This window comes from Octopus bimaculoides, chromosome 1, assembly GCF_001194135.2.
Source record: "Octopus bimaculoides isolate UCB-OBI-ISO-001 chromosome 1, ASM119413v2, whole genome shotgun sequence".
Lineage (NCBI taxonomy): Eukaryota > Metazoa > Mollusca > Cephalopoda > Octopoda > Octopodidae > Octopus > Octopus bimaculoides.
This window is the reverse complement of record NC_068981.1, coordinates 80513916-80537098: the sequence shown is the minus strand read 5'-3', so window position 1 is coordinate 80537098 and position 23183 is coordinate 80513916. Positions and strand designations below refer to the sequence as shown.

The 23183-nt window shown below is 33.7% G+C and overlaps 1 protein-coding gene across 6 annotated transcripts in view; it reads right to left on the bottom strand.

Moving 5' to 3' along the window:
* The window catches only part of LOC106870369 (protein PRRC2C), a 74748-nt gene that overhangs the window by 2237 nt on the left and 49328 nt on the right, over positions 1-23183 (bottom strand). For 4 of the 6 annotated variants that reach the window (XM_052967749.1, XM_052967738.1, XM_052967758.1 and 1 more), the window contains 14 exons: positions 21560-21666; positions 19360-19532; positions 18379-18595; positions 15322-15623; positions 13016-13102; positions 12681-12851; positions 12318-12559; positions 8796-9258; positions 8406-8576; positions 5687-5942; positions 4223-4415; positions 3466-3583; positions 2165-2347; positions 1896-2076 (listed from right to left, as the gene is read on the bottom strand). In XM_052967749.1, coding sequence (XP_052823709.1) covers positions 1896-2076; positions 2165-2347; positions 3466-3583; positions 4223-4415; positions 5687-5942; positions 8406-8576; positions 8796-9258; positions 12318-12559; positions 12681-12851; positions 13016-13102; positions 15322-15623; positions 18379-18595; positions 19360-19532; positions 21560-21666 — 2864 coding nt within the window. The remainder of the gene's footprint in view (positions 1-1895; positions 2077-2164; positions 2348-3465; positions 3584-4222; positions 4416-5686; positions 5943-8405; positions 8577-8795; positions 9259-12317; positions 12560-12680; positions 12852-13015; positions 13103-15321; positions 15624-18378; positions 18596-19359; positions 19533-21559; positions 21667-23183) is intronic. The other 2 variants (XM_052967739.1, XM_014916407.2) reach the window with 2 other exon arrangements.

Sequence of the window (23183 nt, the reverse complement as noted above, 5' to 3'; positions counted from 1 at the left end):
AATCAGTAGTACTAGCTCAGTCACAAGAAAGACTGAATCCAGTTTCTTCTGAAAATTTTGGAATCAATTTATCAAAGATTTCACCACAAATGCTTGACTTGCTGTACTACTGAGATTGAAACATCTAATCCAAAGTCCACAGCATTGTTATGTTTATTGCATCTGATATAATTTTTAAGAACAGGTAGAACATTATATACAAATATAAAAAGTTCAACTGTTTTATTAAAACCTAGATCAGGGGTCCACGAACTAAATTCAAAATTTCATATATATATATATATATATATATATATATATATATTTATTACACACACACAAACAAACAAGGATAAGCATATTAAAAGGGGACCATGGAAAACTCATTTATACAAAAATAAGGGTGGGAACCACTAACCTAGATAATAATGAAAACAAATGGAAACAGGGAAGTAGTGTACACCTTTAAATATTGGGTTGGCAACTAAGTTCCTGCTGTTTTCTTTTTAATTTTGGAATTTGTGTTTTTAAATTTTGGAATCTATTTTGTTGTTTTTTTTTCTAGTTAATTTTAGTTAATTTTTGTTTATTTTCAGATCATTAAAATAGAATGTCAAGTTAAGAAAAACAAGCATTTTCGACACCTCCTTCATTTTGCTTTTAATCAAGGTTCTAAGGCTGCAAAAGCTGCTCACAACATTTGCGCTGTGTATTGAGAGGGTGCCACAGCTAAAAGAATTGCTCGTGATTGGTATGCCAAGTTCAAAGATGGAAATTTTGACTGCAAAGACACACCTCGTTCTGGCCATCCACTTAGGTTCAATGAAGATTGATTAAACCAACCTTTGCAGGAAAATTCTCATCAAACAACAAGGGAACTGGCTGAGAAAAATGGAATGCTCCCACACTACTATAGAGAAGCATCTTCACTCGATGGGAAAGGTTCAGAAGTATGGAGCATGGGTTCCACATGCCCTGACAACAAAAATCAACGAGCCACAATCTCCGCTGGTTTGCATGCTTGTCACCACTCAACTCATGGACACAAGCAACGATTTCTTTATCGAATCATTACTGTCGACAAAAATGGTGCTTGTACATCAATATGAAGCAGCGTAAGGAATGGCTTAGCTCCAGTAAACAAACGACACCGCGTGTGAAACAAGATCATCTGCGTAAAACGATGTTGTGCGTCTGGTGGGACTTGGAAGGGATTATCCATTACGAATTGCTTGAACGGAACCAAACGGTCAACGCAGAACTCGATGTTCAACAGATGGAACAACTCAACACTGCTATTCAAGAGAAAAGACCTAATCATCAGCATGGAGTTTTTCTGATGCACGACAACGCCCGCCCTCATATCGCCAATATGACCAAGGAAGCCATTCAAACACATAGCTGGGAAGTGCTGCCACACCCACCATACTCTCCTGATTTGGCACTAACGGATTTCCGCCTCCTTCAATCTCTTTCAAATGCCATGCGCGGAGTTTCGTTCAATACTGATGCAGAATTGAGAGCTTGGTTGGATCAATTTTTCAAGATGAAATTGGGTGATTTCTACCAACGAGGTATTGAAAATCTTGTTGAACGTTGGGAAGAAGTTGTAAACAACAAGAGCGAATACGTTGTTTAATTAGTTGTAATTTTTATTAAACCTTTTAAAATATTTAAATATTAAAAAAAAAACAGCAGGAACTTAATTGCCAACCCAATATATTCAAAGAAGTGCTATAAACCTTTAAACACAAGATATGTTCTTCAAGAAATTAGGACAAATTTTTCCATCATTTGTTATTTACTTGACAGCATAACAGGCTATTTTAATTTTGAAGTATACTTTAATAATTATTGGCCTCAATCAGAGGGGGCAAAATAAGAGCAAGGTGTTATAGGAGAAAGAAAGTCAGTACCTCCAGGCTGTACAGGTTGGCCAACATATTGAGGATTAAACTTATGACCAAACTGCTGCTGAACATTGGAATATCTCTGAGATGCTTGGCGGTTTGGGGGCTGACTACTGAATAACTTAGCATTTTGGCTCTGCACAGAATTCATATTGGAAGCTGCAAGACTGTGGGGAGGGGATTTCATCTGAAAAAAAGAAATATGTATATATTTAGACCATAGAAAATAAATGAATTTCAACATTTTTTTTTTTTTTTTTTAATATCATACTAACAGGTGTATTCTGTGGAGAAAGCTGTTGAGATGGGTTATACTGGGAAGCCTTTGAAGCTTGTTGCGGAGCTAGTCCCAATGGCTGAGAATGTGTTGGTGCCTGTAGGGAAAGGTTTAATCCAGGTTGGTTTCCGAAGAAAGCTGGTGCACCTGCTGCTGCTGCAGCAACTTGTTGAAGGGCACCCTACAAGAAAAATCCAAATAGTCTGTTGATCATCTTAAACTCTTTCAATTAAAGAACTGATTGAAAATTTAAACTAGTTTCATAAAACAACTTTGGTTTAGGGGGTTACTTGCTGCTGTTTCCATAATTCTTAAAATATCTGCTTCAAGCTTTTCTTTCTCAGTTTTATTTTGACTTTGTTATTTTTACCTCAAACTTCTTTTGCAGCACTTCTCTTAAATCAAGTATTGATTTCTTGGCATAATCATCTTCACGAAGTTCAAAGTCAAGTTTCTCCGTAGCCAAATTTCCTTTCATATAGTCATCTCTACTCTTCATTGCTCTCACTCTTAGTGTTATTCTTGCTGATACATTATTTCTCTTTCTCTACATCTAAATACCTTTCTTTTGAACAAAATCAGCATCTGCTTCTCATTTTCTATATCTCTGAAATATATTTTATCAAAAACAAATCCTTTTCTCACTCAATTCACACTTTCTATACCTTTGTAACTATCACAACACTCCTCTAATTTCCCTTTGATGTAAACTTTTCTTTTCTCCTCCCTTAGGCAATCTCTTTCTTCCATTACTTCCTACATTTCATTGTCTGCAGCCTGATTTACTAGGTGACTGCTATTTCCTCATGTTCCCTCCTTTCAATCTTCCACCTATTTATCTGGCCATAGTCTGCCCAGTTAGGGCTGACCTGGGTTAAATATAAAAAAAGCTCTTTATAGAATCTGTCTAAAATCAAGACTTCAGAAGCATAAGCAGTGCAATTCTGGTTAGACATAAAAGAATCAATACTACCAAACACCGCAACGATGATATGTACAATGCACCATCATCTTTCTATTAGTAACAATGTATTAAGATGTTGAGTTTTTTTAAATGCTCGTATACGTAGCAATACAAAATATATTTTTAGATTAATTGCCAATCATGAGTATCAGTTTGGAAAAATTCCAGCAATTGGCAAGAAAGTGTTTTTAATCCAGAAATGTTTACACAAACATTTTCACTAACTGAAATATATTTAACTCTCAGATAAGTGAGTGGTGTATATTATCAATTGCTATACTAAAAATGCAGTTACCTACACAAGAAGTATTTTAAATAACTAAACACAAAATTACCTGTAAACCTGTAGATGTCTGCTGTGCTTGGAAAAATCCCGTTTGTTGCAAAGTTTGCTGTGGTTGTTGATAAAAAGAAGAGGTAGCTTGCATTGCTTGTACATTTTGCATTGCAGCTCTAAAATTAAGAGAAAATAGCTTACAGTAAACACTTATAGCATGTAAGGGGTTAGGGATGGGGGGGAACATTTGAAAATATTGTGTATCTTTTAAGCTACCTCATATGTATATGAAAGTTTATAAGAGCAATTTTATTTAGCTGTATGTCCTTCAATCTGCTAACCATTCAACTAGGAGGGTTACTTTGAACTTTTTATTGTTCAGTCAAATAAACTGAAAAAATTTGACATATTTTGGTCAGAGGAACAACAATATCTGAAGCTTACATGTATAAAAAATTGCTTTTGAAACCTACTGATTATTAGTCTTTAAATATTACCATCCTGGTGATATTGCATTGTTATTACCAATAGGTGAGTTAAATATTAACACTTAGTGGGAATAATACCATTGTAAATAGAAATATGAAACTAATCCACAATTTCAAGCAACTTTATAACTGTTTTTTGGGGGATTTTTTTCCCCCCTTCAAAAGAAAACGGTAAAATACATACTGTAACAATTATTAAGGGCAGTAATAAAGTCGAAAAATTTAGCTACTCTTATTTCTTGTATGTTTGAAAACTAAAAGCACAGTTTGAAGAGGGGGAAAAAAAATCACTGTGCTTTTGCAATTTGGCAAAAAAGATTCACTCACCTTGGCTGAACTAGAGGAGAACCCAAAATCTGAGAGTTGCTGGCATTTTGAGCAGTTTGTGTGGGTCCCAGAATAGGGTTAGTGCCAAAGAGTTGATTTGGATATGGAAATATTAATGGTGATTGCAAAGAAGAGCCTCCCAGTCCTTGATTATATTGAAGAGAAGCAGGAGCAAGATTTTTTTGCAATGTTCCTAAATAATAAAAAAACAAAGAATTTAAAACAAGAAATAAACCATAAAAATGATATAAAATGACTTCCAGTACTAAGAAAATTTCATCAAATACAAATGTCATTTTCCAACATTAACATAATTTCCAAAATGCATTTCAAACAAAAAATGCAAAATCATTAGATGCAGCATATTATTTACAACTCGTGGAAATATAACCAAACATTAGCCTGAAAATCAAATTTATCTAATACTATATTCATAAAAATGAATGTGTGTGGCATAAAGGACTAACTCAGCTGAACCCATAGAGGTTGACAGTTTGAGTAATGATATGAGGGCTGGGAAAGCAGTTAAACTTTCAACTAGTTGTTGAAATTTTAAAAATATGGTATGCACTAGTCATCCTGGTAGTGCAGGGTAGTGTCATAATCAATGACTAGTATAGCAGTATGATCAGCAACTACTATGATAAAGGAGATGATCTAACGAGAAGCAACACTATAAGGTTTTTTTATTAGATGCATTCTGTTGTGCAAATGAATTCATTAAATTCTATAAGAGCCAATGGTATACTGACTAGTAAAAGAGTTTTGTAAACGTTTGAATGAAATATAGAAAAATAATAAAATCTTGTACACATTATACCTGTATTTTAATTAATTCAAATTAATGTACCTTATCTTGTGAAATGTAAAATTGTTGGCAGTTGACATCTGGGATAATTTTAGTAACAAATCAAATAGGTAAGATGTACTAAGAATATGAATTTTAGTGTTTATTCATAATGTTATTGTTTTTACACCTGTTAATTAAATTTACCTGCCCATTAAAGTCAAATTAATCAGAAAGATCAGCTAAAATTATGTAACTATAAACCCTGGCATATAAGCACCCATTTACTAAATTTCAAATTTGTATATAGAAAATTAACAAAGTTACAAGCAAATATTGTGGACACCCCACTTGAACCTGAATAAATCAAAATTAATGTGAACAGATAAGCATTACATTTGACAAATTAATCTGAACATTAAAGGGTTAAGGTGCTAAAGTGTAGACAATTTAATGTTTTTATGCTACTAGCAAAACAATAAAACATTAGATTTATGAAAAACTTGAAATAACTTTAAAACAAGCTAATATCTGAAACCAAAAGTACAATAAAGAATCCCCTTTAACTGGAAAGCAATTTTCACACCTAATCTATCTCAGCAAAACATTAAATATCATAAAATATTAAACTTTTTGCAGGAAAGTTGTAATGTTTTCAAACAAAAAAAAAAACTAACCATAATCTTGTGTTGGTGGCTTCACAGCAGTTGACATAAGTGAAGTTGTAGCTGAAGAGACCATAACAGTGTTCTGCTGACCTGCAGTTTGACCATATGGTTGGTTCCTGGGTTGGTAGCCTGTCAACTGTGATGTTTGATATAGATCATGCTGTGAAAGTGTAGTTGGCAAAAATACATTAGGCTGAGTGAGACTGGCCTGACCAATCTGAGTTTGCGGCTGAGATAAGCTATATCCATAACTTTGTTGGCTGAACTGTAAAGTAAATCCAAGTTGTATTTTCAGAGTTTCATCAATTCAAAACAAACATTAACACTTACCTGACATATATACATACATGTCTACTTTTATATACATGTACACTGTGTTCATACAACCATCATTTTAAATCTGTTTTTCATACTGGCAACTGGTTGGACATGCTGTCACCATCTGAGTCACTACTCTCATCTAGTACTTGTATGTTTCAATTTAGCTTAGTTTCTACTACTCGAAACCCTGCCAATCAACAACTTTACAGAGTATACTGGGTGCATTTTTCATGGCAGCATCACAATAGAGGGTGTCACGTGCTGAGAACAAGTTCTCCCAACCCTAGGCTTCTTCCTTCATTTGCCAGGCACTTTACAATGTCTGTTGGGTACAGCCATAACTTCTCTTTACCCTTTCATTTTGTCATATTTTTGTGTGCAAAATTAAGATTATATTTTGCAGACAGAACATCCATTTAGCATACTGGCATGGGTTGTACGGTTTAACTGTGAACTGGTAAGCCATCGATTTGGCTTCATTTCTATAACTGGATGCCCTTCAAACCAACCACTCCAACACAGTATATCACCAAAAGGTCTCAGTCACTTGTCACTGCCTCCATGAGACTCAACATTCGCACAGTGCTTTTTACATGCCACCGGCATGGGTGCCAGTCACATGGCACTGGCATCGGCCACAAGACGCTCTTTAAGTGTTAATGGATAAACAAACAATAGAAGCTGTGGTCTTGTAACAGACAAAACTTCAAGTGCTAGTGTCATGATAAAATGCCCATAGTATACTCTGCGAAGTGGTTAGTGACAAAGGTATCCAGTCTTAGAAAGCAACAAAAATGGAATAGATGACGGAGACATTGCACACACATCAAAGAAAGCAGTAACACCAAATATGTGACTCAGACTGTAAGAACATGCTCAACCAATAAAAGCATGGAGTAAAAAAAAAAATTATCCTCAAGCTCTGTGTTTGAAAGCAAGTAAAATAAAATATCCCTTACTTGAGAATAAGTAGAGGTAAGTGACAAAAAGGGTATTCAGCCATTAAAACAATGCTTCAATGTGTATTCATTTTAACCATGTTAGCATAGAAAAGCAGGCAAATATTACACACATTCACAAGCACACACACACACGCATATTGACATACATATATACACACACACACACACACGTAAATGTTGAACAATGAGAATGAGCACTGGATGAGAGGTGTTCAATCAAATAATAATAATATATATATATATTATGGATGGAAAGGAAGGCCCAGTGTATGTGTATATTTAAGTATGTATGTATATACATATGTGAGTATCTTTCCTTGTCTTGACATTGCATGATGTATCACCCTCGTATAAGCAGTGTCATTCATTTCCAATATTCTTCAAAAACATGTCTAGCCATGTGGAAATATTACCTTGCTTGAAAACAGGTAAAAGTTGGCAACAGGAATATCTATTACAGCATAGCTGATTAATTAGAAGTTCACTTAATCAATGCATCAAAAACTTACCTAACTAGAAAATCACTTGGAGAGTGCAGACCTCCGCCAAGCAGCTCATTTTAGGATAGATACGCGAGTGAAATTACTAATAGAGAAACGAAAATAAACTTTGGAAACAGCAACGCCGCCATAGGTTACGTGGAAACGATGAACGTGTTTTCAAGGGAGATAATCAAAGAACGTAACATTGTAATACTTCATGTAAAGTAAATATAACAAATGAAAAATCCTTCAAGAATCCATAAAAATTCCCGGATCACTACCAAAATTTCATCATCTGTTCCTTGTGTCATTACCAACTTTTCCTGCAAGTTTCATCAAATACCGTTCACAACTTTGTTATTCTGTACACAGACTGACAGACGGACAAACCAACGCTGATGAAAACATAACCCCCTTCCTTGGCAAAGGTAACAATATTTGACAAAACTAGCCAAGTGTAATGTCATTTTATACATAACTATGTAGTGATATGCTCAGTTCTCAAACTTTCACTTGTCACTGCTTATAACAAATCATCTTGTGATTTGCATGGACCACAAGTATCCAAACTCCAATTTATATTCTGTCACAAGTAGTAAGCAACAGTATCATTGATTACAGGTGTTTAATAGACTACTCACTTGCTAACTATTTCTTATGGCAAGAGTGACAAGGGAGCATCTGTATAACCTAGTGGAATTCATTCAAAAAGCATGGCTCTTTTTGGAAATATATAGAAAAAGAAAAACAAAAGCAGACTGAAATTTCTTTCATGCTTATGCAATTGAATGAAACTGGTCACAAGGAAGTAATTTAGTTTAAATATACCATATATTCTACAATATGGAGTACACAGTTTTCATCTACAAAATTCTAGTAACAACATAGTTGTTCAAAGTGTACACAGTGGGATCACATGGGAATATGGATTTAATATATATAAACAAATTTGGATTTACTTACTCTCGGTTCTTGAGTCAACAACTGCGACGAATTCAGCTGATACGGAGAAAGCTGGTTAGGTAACAATTGAATGGGTGGACTAGGAATCGGTAAACTTGGAATCAGGTTTGCATTGCTGTTCGCCACACCAGGCACTTCTTGGGGTTGCGGTTGGAGCTGCTGAGGTTTAACCTAGTTAAAAAATAAATATTTCTCTCTATGAAATGTAAGAAATAGGTTATCATACTTCCTGTAAATATGCAGTACATACTACATTTCCAAAACTAGACTATTTTGATTAAGATACTATTTACTCCACCATCACAATTGTCAAGCATTAAGTAAATGAACAATCTGATTAAAATAAGAAAAATGGAAATTACAATTTTTAGACAAGAAAAATTTACTTACCTTGCAAACATTACTCTGTTCCACTAAAGATGGCTTAGAATCACCAACATTACTTGGCAAATGACTGGTAACAGTTAGAGACATAGCCATACTTTGTTGAGAGTTAGAAACCAGGTTTGGTCCATGGTGAGGCAGGGAAGGAGTGAGAGCAGTATTGTTGACAGAGGTCTCCTCCATGCCCATCACAGGTTCCATGTGGTCCACACCATCCAATGAGACTGACTGTGCCACAGCATTAACAGTTGTAGAAGTAGCTGCAGTAGAGCTGGCAGCAGCAGCAACAGAAGTTGAACTAGAAGAGTCCCTATCACTTGCATAGGAAGGATACGTGCCTTGCGTAGACTGCTGCTGTTGTTGCTGCTGAGTTGTAGATAACTGCTGTGGCACAGCAACAGCAACACTACTTTCGGAAGAAGTTGTATTTTTGACATTAAGTAAAGATTGGGGGGCATTGCTCTTGATACTGAAAATAAAGTTAAAATTACAGGATATGTATTACTATACTCCACTAAGCCAATATGTATTATTAAAATATTTGAGAAACCACACTACTCAATAACATTTCAAACACACACATATATATACTGTACACATATGTATACAGTAAGACATTACTACCAAAAATCAAAACAATTTTAAACTGTTATAATTACCACACTGATTTATCAAATGTTTATAAAATGAAAACTAAAAACTATTTTTAAAAATATAAAAATTTCATTGAAAATTATTCCATTAACTGCTTATAAACTATATGACTGATTTGTAAGTACTTCGTATCAAATATATGAACTACAGAAATAAATCAAATCTAATTAATCGTTCAAAAAGAAAGTTACAGATGAAGCTTCAGCATCATTTGGTTTATTTTGAGTTCAACCACCAGTGGTTTCTACAACCACAGGAAGATCTGAAATAAGCACTGAGCATTAGCAGTTTTTGACTATTTACAAGACACAATGTATCAACTTCATGTTTAGGCCATGGACACAGCAGAGACAAGATGCAACTGCCTCTTGAGAAAGAAAGGACTTGGTATGCTACAGACTCAGCCACATTTCTCTAACAACCAACATTATCACAACCCCATTTTTATGCTTGCATGGGTTAAACAAATCATCTCTTGCACAGTTAGTCACCATCTCCTTTTGAAGTTCAGTATCCTAAAATCAGGTTTTACCAGATCTTTAATCTTCCCCTTCCACATTGATTGCTTGTGCCTTCTTTACCAACTGTGAGCTTCCATACATATCAAATGCTCTTACCAGACATCATCTCTCTTGAACACCATATCCAATTCTTCCAATACCCAGTTTTGGGGTTTTTTACATTTAACATTACATATATCTATTGAAGCATGCTTGCCTCATTCTGTCTTGGAAGTATCATACACTTGACATTTTCCTCTAGTGATTTCATTTATTGCTTGTAGAGCTAATAGCTTCTTAAACTTTTCTTACTCTGATAACTGTTTCAACTACCAATTGGAAAACCTACATAAAAGTTATAAACTGCTTCTAGGTTGCTTCAGACTATTTGAATGAATTTATTTCACAAGAGCATTTACTACTAACTAATACTGCATATCTACCACATACAAAGTGTCTTCGGTCTGCCTACCCCTGGTTCCAATAAATCTTTTGTGTACCCATATTTTACAGTATGGAATTCTTAATCTTTTCTCCATACTGAATGCTACAACTTATTAGATGGCAGCCAATGAGTCCTATCATTATTCTTGCTCACTAAAATTTGTTTTTATTTGATTTACCTAGGTACCCCTCAATTCTATGTCTTGTAATTTTCTTCTCTATATCTTAAAATTCAACCTTGAGAACTAAGTCATCAGCATGAAGGAGTTCCAAAGACAGCCAGTCTTAAACTCCACCATATCCTAGAGAACTATAATAGAAGGGAGCTGAGGAGCAGGTCCTGATGGACTCAATCTTTAATCCTTGATGAACTAATTGTCAATTTTCACCTAGCCATATCTGTACAAGTTACACAGTTCTCATAAGCCATAGTTTTCAAGTACCATACACAGCATGTGGTACCCTAACACCTTCTCTTGATTAGCAAGTGTCAAGTATAGTGACTTACTAACTGAAAACCTTTGTACTTGTTGCACTAGGCAGAAGGCATCAAGAGTACCCAATACTAGTTCAAATTAGAACTACAAATTATCTAAGCTAATTCTCTTCCCAATCAATTACACTATAATTTATTGTTGCTTCCATAACTTGACATATCACAATGCTTATAGTGTTGCTTCTCGCAAGATCATCTCCTTTATCATAGTAGTTGCTGATCATATTGCTATACCAGTCATTGACTATGACACTACCCTGCACTACCAGGATGACTTATGTGGATGACTAGTGCATACCATATTTTTTAAATTTCAACAACTAGTTGAAAGTTTAACTGCTTTCCCAGCCTTCATATCATTACTCAAACTGTCAACCTCTTTGGGTTGAGCTGAGTTAATCCTTTATGCCACACACACATTCATTTTTATCAATACTGTGATACCCTCAATTCTAGGTCTTGTAGCTTTCTTCTCTAAATCTTAAAATTCAACCTTGAGAACTAAATCGTCAACATAAAGGAGTTCCAAAGACAGTCAGTCTTAAATTCCACTTTATCTAATATACTGTATAATTTCCAAACCTGTCTTCAATATCAGCAAAAGAATACTACTATAATTTTGAATGCTTTTTTTTTTTGTCCTTGATAGCATTTTAGTTTATATATTTTGCAATTTGGAACACCTTACACCTATGATTCTCTTCTCGCAGAAAGTTTCTTACCAGCCTCTCTCAGTACTATATACTTGCAGGTAAATTCTCTAGTATTGACTACCTGACACTGAGACAAGCTTTAATGGCTCTTATCTCTAATGCAACATTTCACCATCATGTCACTTTCTATCTGGTTGAGACCTTGCTCCAAGCACAGATCTGATTTGTAGCTTGTTGCAGGTTGCTTACAGCAATTTCCAATTGTTTTCTGTTCATCATCATCATCATCATCATCGTTTAACGTCCGCTTTCCATGCTAGCATGGGTTGGACGATTTGACTGAGGACTGGTGAAACCGGATGGCAACACCAGGCTCCAGTCTGATTTGGCAGAGTTTCTACAGCTGGATGCCCTTCCTAACGCCAACCACTCAGAGTGTAGTGGGTGCTTTTACGTGTCTGTTATAAGCAGAATTTCCCTAACAGAAGAATCTTTTAACTTCCATACCTTCAGTCAGCAAATTGTGTGAGAGTTCAACCTCTTACTCTGAATCCCTAAACAGTAGTTTATGTTGGTAGCACATTCTTCACCAAATAAAGTGTATTTGCACACATCCATCCCATTTTCTGGTAAATATGAAGTACATTAGGCCAGCTAACCTAATTGATAGGTGCTTAAGTGTCATGTTGTTAGAAACAACCAAGAATATTGTTCAATGAAGACAATTATTTTCACAACAAATCTCAAGCTTCTAATGAAATATTAAATAGTTTAAATATACCTCTGCTCAAAAACAGTCGGCATTTTCTCCCACACATTTTTAACTGATGCAATTTTAAGGCTCAAGTCTTCTGTAGCTGGTGATGTAGGAGCATTTAACTCCAAATTTTGTGATTTGGAACTTCCAGCAGAAATAGACACTGATTTGGATGGCTCGGTAATTGAATTATTTTCTTTCTTTGTTTCTGTGAGCTTAGCCAAAGTTTCATCAAATGTAAAATCAAGTTCAGAGGCATCTTCTCCCTAGAAGTAAAAATATTTTAAAATGTGAAAGAGATAAAACATACCTTTTATCTATTTAAGTGAATGAAAACAAATTTTCTTTAAATTTTAGCACAAAAGGGAAGCTAGAATGTAAACAGACCTTCCGGAGAAAAGATTCTTTAAAACTTGGCGGTAGTTGAAGAGCTTCTGGTCGATCCACGCAAGTACCACTGCGATTTTTTTCTTTGTTTTCTGGTTTATTAGCTTTGGGCTCCGAGTCCTTTCGTTCATTATTAACAATCTTAGCATTTACTTTTTCATTACGACTAGTCTAAAAAGAGAAAATTCATGAAAGTACATGTTAAGAAAATCATCAAAACTTTAGCATGTCATAGAATTACCTTATTGAAAATGATTTAAACTTTCACACAAAGAAGGTAGTATTTAAACCCATTTAAAAATTCTCCAAAATATACCCAATATGCAAATACTAACCCGTGGTTGTCTTTGTGGTTTTGGAGCTTCATACTGACTTTTGTCAACCCTAGTATCATTTTTTTCCTTATTTCCTTTATCTTCTGGCTGAAAAATAAAAATCAATAATAATGTACTTACAAAAAGTAACATCATTCCAACATTTCATGTATATTATGCTTTCTCTAAATGTAATTACAAGCCAAATGCTGCATATTTTCAGCTAATGAGAACATATGCAATATTATATCTTCATAAACGAGTATTTAGAGTAAAATTGAAGTAACAAACTAAAATTTTATGCAGCTAAGAAATATATAAAACTAAGTTGTTAGCTGTAAAATTAAGCTTTTATAGAAAAATAGTTTAAAACTTCAAAATGAAATACATTAAAATGTAAACTGTTATGATTGAAATTATTTAAAAATATCATTTTAGTCTCTGTATCTTCATATTTTAATCTATTTTAACGATTAATTTTGATATGCTTAATTAGTTAACATTTAGCTCCAAGTTCAAATTAAAAGCCTTTTGAGAAAAACAAACTTCTCAAATCAGATAGTCATAAAACAGTAGCACAAAAAAAGTGGGGGGGGGGGGGGGGAGTTAAACATTCAGAGCTGGTACTAAAAAGAAAATACCTATTTTAATTTGCAATTAAATGAATATATAATTAGGTAAAACTACAAACAACTAATTCCTTATAGCCAAAACTAGGATAACCCATTCAAATCACAATGGTCAACTAATTACAACGTTTTTATTCTTTCGCGTTCAGAAACAACCATAAAAACAAAAAGTAGAACTGAAATTGAAGCCAAAATTCATAAATGAAAATTTTTTTCCAGAATGAAAGGCTTCTTGGAAAATTGAATCAGGAATTATAGGATTGGAGTGGAAATTTTAGACTTATGATCATGAACACTTTACAGATGAAGGAAAGTGACATCTGTATATGCACAACTCATCACAAGTATAATAATCCAAACTAATTACTAAATAAATAAAGGCTAATATAATTAGCTGAATAAATAAAAAGAATTAGATTGTATACAAAATGTACATCTGAACTGAACACAAAGCCAGAAAGGTTGTTAAAATTCAATATACTAATAAATTACTACATATTTGAAGTTACCAATGTGTAAGAATTTAACAAGGCTAGGGTGATATACCATTCATTCAGTTTTACATGAACAGGTAGGATTATCATACAATGGCCTTTTACACATGTTGGCATGTGATACTCAACAGGTTAAGTGAAGATTCTTGATCTAGCCAGTAATATGTTTAATACATTTTTGTTTAAGGCTTGATTGAAGCTGTTTGTAGCTGGATACTTTCCAAAATCTTACTAAAGATACTGAGTAAACCAGGTTTATTGTGAGAGCAGCACTGGTGAGCTCACTACATTAGTTTGAGATTTTTTTTTAACACTTAAGATCAATAACAACAAAGATTAATAGAATAATGACCTTAATTTTTCTCAAGGAACTAGACAAGATATGAAAAGACCGGTTCTAATAAAGTATGATAGCTGGACTTTTCATTAGAAGATACAGTTGCGATTAAATAGAATAAGTTATCTAGCAGAAGTGACAAAACAGAAATAAATGCTTAACATATAGTATTTGGCTCCAATAATTTATATTAGCATGAAAAGCTACATTAAGATTGTTTCAAAACTCTAAACAGACAACTTAATTTACAAAACCAATGCAAGATTTTAAAATTAATAGTTTTTGTTCAAACCTAAAATACTAAAATATTTTGCATTTTTAAAAGTTTATAAATAAATTATTAACACTTTAACATTTGAAACATCATAAATCAACTCAAAATAGCAAATAAGCAAATTTAAATTCAAATGCAATTTTCAACTAGAAATTAAAACCCCCAAATGGTTTGTTGATTTTATTAAAAATGACAGATTTAAATTTTAAAAATTTACAATTATAACAAGAAAATGCTACAAACATGCAAGAGAAGCTGCCAAAATCTATGAACTGGACAAAACAGTAACACAAGCAACAGAAGCACAGCACAAATGTTTTTAGCTAGAGTGGAAACAAAAATACTACTTGTGTTCTCAATATTTACGTTTTTCTTCCATTAAAGGACAATGTAAAACAGCACAATTCTAAAATTGTTGCTAATAAAGATTTAACTCTAAGGAATTGAAAATAAGCACAACAATAAAAGATAAAAAGACAAAAAATTTGTACATACAAAAAATAGCTATACATCTAAGTGTCACTATCCATGCATTTTAGCTGTGTTGTTGGCTTCTTACACAGCAGTTTGTCTAAGTTTACAGAGGTACCTACCAGCTCTGCCTTTACTTTACTTTCAGTACTTGGAGAACTTCGAGTTGAAGAGGCTGTAGAGTTTGGTGGATCACTTACATCAATACCGCTGTCATGCTGGTCTCCTCCTTTGTCATAGCTCATGTCAGTGGAACTGTGCATAGCATTAGTGATGGAGATGTTGATAGGTTTGTTCCAAGCATTTACAGGTGGAACCGCCACAGTGGTCGTAGCAGGTAGAGAGCTGGTCTGCTGGTTGGCAGCTGGTGTTTGAAATGCAGTAGAACCCAAAGGAAGAACTGCAGCACTTGCATTTACAGAATCTAATAAAATGAATATATGCAGCCATCATCAATATTAACGAATTTCTTTTTAACATAAAATGTGGATGAATCAAATTGCAACTATTCAGTATTTCAGAAAACATAGTTCAAAGATAGATACTGTAAACCTTACCTGCTTGTGTGAGAAAAATTTAACTGTTCATGCATGACCAAGCTAAAGATTACTAATGGAATTGAAATTAACTTTGCTAGTTATATACAAATCTTTTCTTGCCAGCCTGAATGCATTAGGGAATTTCAGTTTCTTCAAAACCAAAAATGATTTCAAAAGCATCACATTTCAACTTGGAGAAGGGAAAAAAAGAAGCCTAAAAGTATTCCAGCTAGTCAGCCCTTTTGTCACTAACCAACCATGTAATAATTTTCGGATTATAACACTAAACTGCCCAAAATAACCTGTTCATATTTAAATGAGAATATAAATGCAAGTAAAGTTATTTATGTTCATGATAACATATGATTTCAATAGATAAACAATTGCTTTAAACTGACATTTAATATGGAATTCGTAACCTCTAAATGTTCGAGATATTTTCTGCATTACATTTTCTGTAACTTTGGAAAAATGGATACCAGTTTTACATTCCTAGAAGTGACTGTAACTTTGGATAAATGGATACCAGTTTTACATTCCTAGAAGTGACTGAGTCTGAAGGAATTTTAACAGAAGAGGCAAAAATATCAAATGAAAAATTGAACAAGTATAGCCATACATTTCAAGATGGCATTTTGATAGTAATAGCACCAACTCCAAAAAACAGCACCAATAATGAATGTGATTAATTAATACTAGAAACAAAATAGAAATAGAAACTAAAACATTTCTCTCCAAAATTTTATAGAAAAGACTGACATAAAAAGCAATAATCTTTTATTTTTATCATTTGAAATATTCCAGACAATAACTTTGGAGATGAACCATTTGTCTATTAATGAAGACATGGTGTTATAAAGGCTGGATACATTTTCAATAATACATACCAAGCAAATCAACAAAATGAGAAAGTCTAGAAGACTCATGAAACAAGTACTGCTGCAAGTTTATACAGGAGAAAACAGTGGTGCAAGCCAGGATAGCCTGAGATACAATGAACAGAAATTGACACTCCCCTAACCAAGACCGTTTTTTTTTTTCTTCTTCTTACACTAGTTGTTCAGTTTGTTCGTGTGGTGGACTTAGAAGCTGTGGAAATATACACATGTGCTAAAGTGATTGCCAGTAGTAATATACTGTTGTTGGTTATTAAAAAACAAATTTAGGAAAAAAATGTGGAATATAGGTACAGGCGTGGTTGTGAAGTAAAAAGTTTGCTTCTCAACCACATGCTTCTGGATTCAATCCCAGTGAGTGGCACTGTGGGCAAGTGCCTTCTACGATAACCTCAGGCCAATAAAAAGTCTTGAGTGAATTTGGCAGACAGATACCGAAAGAAGCCCATTAAAAATCTGTGTTAGTATGTCTGTCCCCAACACCACTCAACAACCAGTGTTGGTACGTTTACATCCCTATAACTTAGCAGACTGGCAAAAGAACTGATAGAATAAGTACCAGACTTTAAAAAATAAGTCGTAGGGTTGATTAGTTTGACTAAAACTTCAAGGTGGTGCCCTAGCATGACAACAGTCCAATGACTGAAAGAAAAGATAATCTGATAGCAGAAAAGAAATCTGCTAGCAATTGCATAGAGAAATAAAAGGAAAACAAATTTGCCCACTTATACTCAATTACATGGATGAAAATAGGACGTTATTTGTGAGCCTCAACTATAACAGTTACCTGGGAAGTGTCAATCAAATGAACCATATAATGAGATATCCAGTTCACAGACTAGGTATTAAGTGAAGGGAATACCAATTTAATTTTGTAAAGCATCAAACTTTCATAGTTTTTGATTTTTTATTTACTGTACCTAGCTGAATCACTACCAGAGAACTCGAGAAGTTTCAGCTATGAAAGAAAGGTCTAGAATCAAAGGGCCTTGGAGTTAACCTAGGAAAAACATAAGTCTTAGTAAGTGGGAAGGCAAACAAACCACTTTCAATCTGTAGGAAAGGCATAGGTAGAAACTCCATAAGATATACCCAATGTAAGCTATGGACACACAAGGTGCAGCAATATCGGAAGAAGGTTGACAGGGAAAATAGCTTTTGAAGATGAAATTTCCAGATTGCGGCTGATTAATCAATCTTGGTTTCCAATGAAATTCCTTGTTGTAGTGCAATGAACAACATCAGTTAAAACTGAATCAGCATACAGGCAAATCAAGGAGCATTCAGACAGAAAACAAAGATTTGCTATTTAAACCTGAAAAATTTAACTATGTACTTATATCAAAAGAAATTTTTCCATAAACTAAATAGAATCAACTTGTAGCTGCATTTTACAAAACATTTTAACAGTTTGCTCAGGATAAAAGTTTGAACAAGTTGAAGAATTACAAAGTTTATTGTAAATGTGCATCAAATGGTAAAATAGTAATAGCTCAATTAAGGAAAAAATAGCATACTGAAATATTCACACTTTTACAATAAAGCATTATGTCTTGAAAGACAAATACTTAAATGTAAAAATTTAAAATTTCATGTCAATGTAAAATGTGTACATAATGTCAAGTTTAAAACTGCAGGCAAAATGTGATATCATGATAACTTATCAAAGTCCCACCCCAACCCCAAAGCATTCAAGAAGATGTCAACGGTGTCAGGTAAAAGTTGTAATAGGGCAGTAGCTTACTTTTGGAACCTGCTTCATTAGGTGGAGTGACTGTCTTAGATACAGGAGGAGGAATGTTGTTGGCTAATTTGTTATCCCAATTCTCAATTTTTGGCATTAGAGTAGAGTACTTTTCTCGTTCACGGTCTCTCTGTTCTCTCTGCTTAGCCAAACGAGGAGGCAACTTGCTGTAACCAGCTTTACCAACTCCCTTCATTCCCCTTTTTTTAGCAATCACCTGAAAAAGAATTCAAAAATTAATAATAGATGCAAAACAAAATAAAATAATACTGTCAGAAGGTAGAACCTCTTTGCTAAAGAGAAAATTAAGATGGTTTGCTAAAACTCAATCTGAAATCTCAGTTTCACTTAATCCTTCAGCATTTAAAAATGCTCCAAATATTCTACTTATTTTTGTAGAGACCAGCCAAATCTAGCTTCTCACACCTACCCTACAATGTCTTCTAAATAATTACATCACAGATATTGAAGCTACAAGATTAATGCATGATTAATTCAAAATGATGTAAAATAACCATTACACTAGACAGAATATTCTGAATGCTAAAAAGTTAAAGGACATGCAATAATGAAGATATAACAGCATTAAAAAGACATTTGAGAAATGGTCTGGGTTACAGTCTGGAAGAATTGGTACTTGTTACAAAAAAAAAAAATTTTTCTTCAAAGAAAACCGATACAGTATTTGTAAAAAATATTCCCTAGCTAAGACCTATAGATGTAAGCAATTTGAAAGCAAAATCAAATGGCAAGTGCTTCTATAACATTGCCAACCTGCTAGAAATAGTTAAATGTCCCCACAAATTCCACATTACTATGAAGGACCATATGTGGTGCTAAATATACTACGGGATGGTCACTGGTGAAATGCCATTGACCAGTCTCCTAGATCAGGGCTAATCTCAAGATAAAAACTGGAGAGAAAAGAGTAAATTCATAAAACAAAACCTTTTACCCGTAACTTAATCATCATGAACTTACTTTCAATTCTTTCTTTTGTTCACATTGTTTTCGCTGTTCAGCCTCTTGTAATGCTTTTTGCTTGCTCTTCAGAGACTTTTTAGTCTTAACTTCCTGAAAGCCTTCGTTGCTTTCATAAAGGAAGTTGGGATCATCAATGGTAACTTCAGGTTGATCATCAATAACTACAACACCTAGAAAAAAAGAAACAAATATAAAAAATTGACACTATAACATACAAAAAGATCCAATATTTTTTTTTAAACTAAGTTCTTTTTATGAATAATAGGAGTTGAAAACTGATCCAATTTCCCTTTTGTCATGCTATGAATTTCACCAGCAAAGCAACCACACTACTCCAACTAACCTGTCCATAAATTCAGAGTCTTATAAGATGATTTTTAAACGTAATACTTTATTCAATGTAGATATGTATATGGGAAAATAGGCTATTTGCCAAATGTTTTAGCTCAACAAAAACATTCTTCAAATAATTAAATCAACAAAAAAGATCAAAATATTTCTTTCTGTATGTCATTTGAGTAGCATACCTCAGCTGATATACAGTACTAGTAGGTATCACTATGAATTTTTTCAAAAAATTTAAATCTATATTTTTCTGTACTTTTTCTTGGAGAGCATCCAAAAAGAAACATTTTAATACCTCAATTGTGAAAATAGGACGAATATTTTAGGGAAAATGACAATTTGAATTAAAATTCTAATGAACCACTTACCCTCCATTTTATTTTCCCCTCAAAGTTGAGCACACAATTACCCATGCAACGCTATTTTTCATGGATTCACTCAGACTGCAGCCATGCCAAGAGGGAGCCTTCAATTATATTGATACTAGTACTGGTAATTTTCACCAGCTTGCCTGAATTACATCTCTGTAGAAAGTTATGGCACACTTTTTGGTCCTCGCTACTACATTGAACCTCAGTGAACACAAGCATATATAAAACACAATGACCAAATTTCTATCTAAAAGTATGGTGAACTTGAGGGTGCAACATATGAAACTGGAACCTAGATACACATGGCTACAAAACAAAATTTTAACCACTTGTATTTCTGACTTTTATAATAGTAAAAAGGAATTTAAAGAGGTTAAATTAAGCAAACAAATTAATGTTAAGCCCATAAATACCTCAAATTTCAGGACATATATTTAAAATATTTTCTCTACATGTCTAGTGGTGAAAACATGCCATTAGCAAATAAATAAGGGTGGAGAAGAAAACTTGGAAAGATTAAGAAGTTGAGCTACATACCAAGTGAACTTATGAGTAAACTATTTTCAACCACACTATTGGATATTTAAGAAAAGTGAAATAAATTTTTAGTCAAGTTTTTTAACACTAAGAATTTTATTCATTTCCACATATTCATACAAGTACAGTACCATCAAAATAATGAAGTGTATTTGAATATGGAATAAACTACACAAAGCAGAATGTGCAAGAAAGTAAGCTGAACAATGTCCTTAGCTTATATAGAGACCAAAAGAAGAAAATAGATGTTAATGCATTGAGTGCAGGTCAGTTAGAAAGGTGAATTATACACTATTTTATATTCACACATGCTCTTTGCATTTATTTAAGCATATAGATATACATGACTCTTCAACAGCACATTCTTAGCAAGCTTTTGCAATTCTAAGGGAAGTAACTCAAAGAAGAATGAAATTGACAGGAAAACGGAAAAAAAGAGAATGTAAATGGTGATGGTGGTGATTAGGAGGGTTGTTTATTGATGATAGTTATGTAGCTGCAACAACATTACTCAGCATGTTATCCCCCCAACTAATACTTTCCACAACTTTTCCTCTATCTCTCCATCACCCATGTACTTCACTCTACTTGTCTACTATTCACTATAGTCTCCATTATCACCATACGAACAGACAAGTGAAACCTAAGGAATCTCCAGGACTCATCTTAAAATGCAACTTTAACACTAAGCAAGTTCTAACTAAATTCATTTAGTAAAAGGTCACGTGATTTTATGTGTGTGTATATACGAGACATTCGTAAAGCATCACAACCAACAATGATAATTTAAGGATTTTATAGTACTCGTTTTATGCCAAATTTTTGTTGAATTGAATTGAATCAGTTTCAGCTCATGAACTGTGGCCATGCGGGGGTAGCAAACCAAATTTGTAATGATGTACATAGAGCTTTTCTGAGAAAAAGAACTGAGCTATTTCACTTACCTGCATAGTTATTTATGTCAATATTAGCGAGAGCATCCTTTTTTTCCTTTTCACTTTTCAGTGGCTTGGATACATCAGATAAATCAGACTTCTTCTGGGATTTGCACCTTATAAATAGAATTTTATTAAACAGAAATAAAATTTTGATTTAAACCTTCTTCTCTTCTCCAATTTTTTTCAGTACTATAGTGAAAGCATAACACTTTAACTTTTGTAGATATTTTTCAAGCTAAATTAATAAATTTGTTCACAACAGGATAGAGCATCCACTAAAAAACAATGTTCTGAAGATCTTAAAAACAGTGTCACACTAACAGAAGTTTTCTTTGAAAAATGAGCTGCTCTTAAACTACTTACCAAACGGTAGGCAAATTTCTCTTTAACACCACCCTACAGTCTTATGTGGGCATGTGTATTTGAATCACTGAACAAGACACTAGATGGGAGTTTAATATGTTAAAAACAGAAGTCATGTCACTTTCAAATTCTGACCTTCAGTCTTCTATATGAACCATCAAGCAATTCTACAGAGTGACTCGACATTTTACAAACATCAGCCAATTCTCCCTTGAATGTTTCCATTTGATATAATTACATTGCAAGGTAACTTAATTGTATTATATAACAAAAAGACCACTGTCTTACAAGGATCACAATTCTGAAAGAAAATTTTCACTATTCTATTCTAATATATTTTCTCCTAGTGGAAGTAAGGGGGGAAAAAAGCAGGGAGGCAGAGGAGGAAGTGCTCATTCCAAAACACAACCAAAAACATTCAATTTCATAAACTTCTTTTTTTTTATAGAACCAAAATGTTAAAATTCATAAAAAGCATCTTAGATTTCTAGAGTGAAGAAACATTTAAAAGAACTCCAATGTTTGTATTTTTGAGGAACATAAATTGTCTATGTTAAGAGCTTTAAGAAAAAAAAACAATTTTCATGTATAATGTTCACCTCTAATCCTAGAGTTTAAAAATCTAAAAGTGGGGGTGTAATAGAAACCTAAAAATGATTTTTCTATAATAAAGGTTTCTATTTCAGGAACAAGACAGCCATCATGAACTCAGTGCTTGAGTGGTACTTATTTTTCTGACTCCAAAAAATGAAAGTTGAATTCAATGGGATTTGAATTCAGAATGTAAGGAGTACAATAAATTTTGCAAGATATGTTTTCCTTACACCATCAATCCACTGTCCAATGTTAATGAGATCTTATATTACTAATACCGATTAACAGAAATTGCTTCTAATTTAAGCACAAGGCCAACAAGTTTTAGGGAAAGAGACGATGCCAATGATCCAAGTACTTCACTGGTACTTTATTTTATTGACCTTGAAATGAGGAAATGTCAAGCTGACATAGGCAGTTTTTGAACAAAGAACTAGAAATGCTTACTGATTTGCTGTCATCATCATTTAATATCTATTCACCACACTGGCATGAGTCAAACAGTTTGACAGGATTTGGCAAGCTGCAGGGCTATGCTATGCCTCGGCATAATCTCTATGGATGCCCTTCCTAAAACTACCCACTTTACAGCATGTGCTGAGCGTTTTTTCGTTTTCCATGACACTGGCACTAGTGAGGTTGCCACGTAACTTGCAAGACACAGAAGAACGGG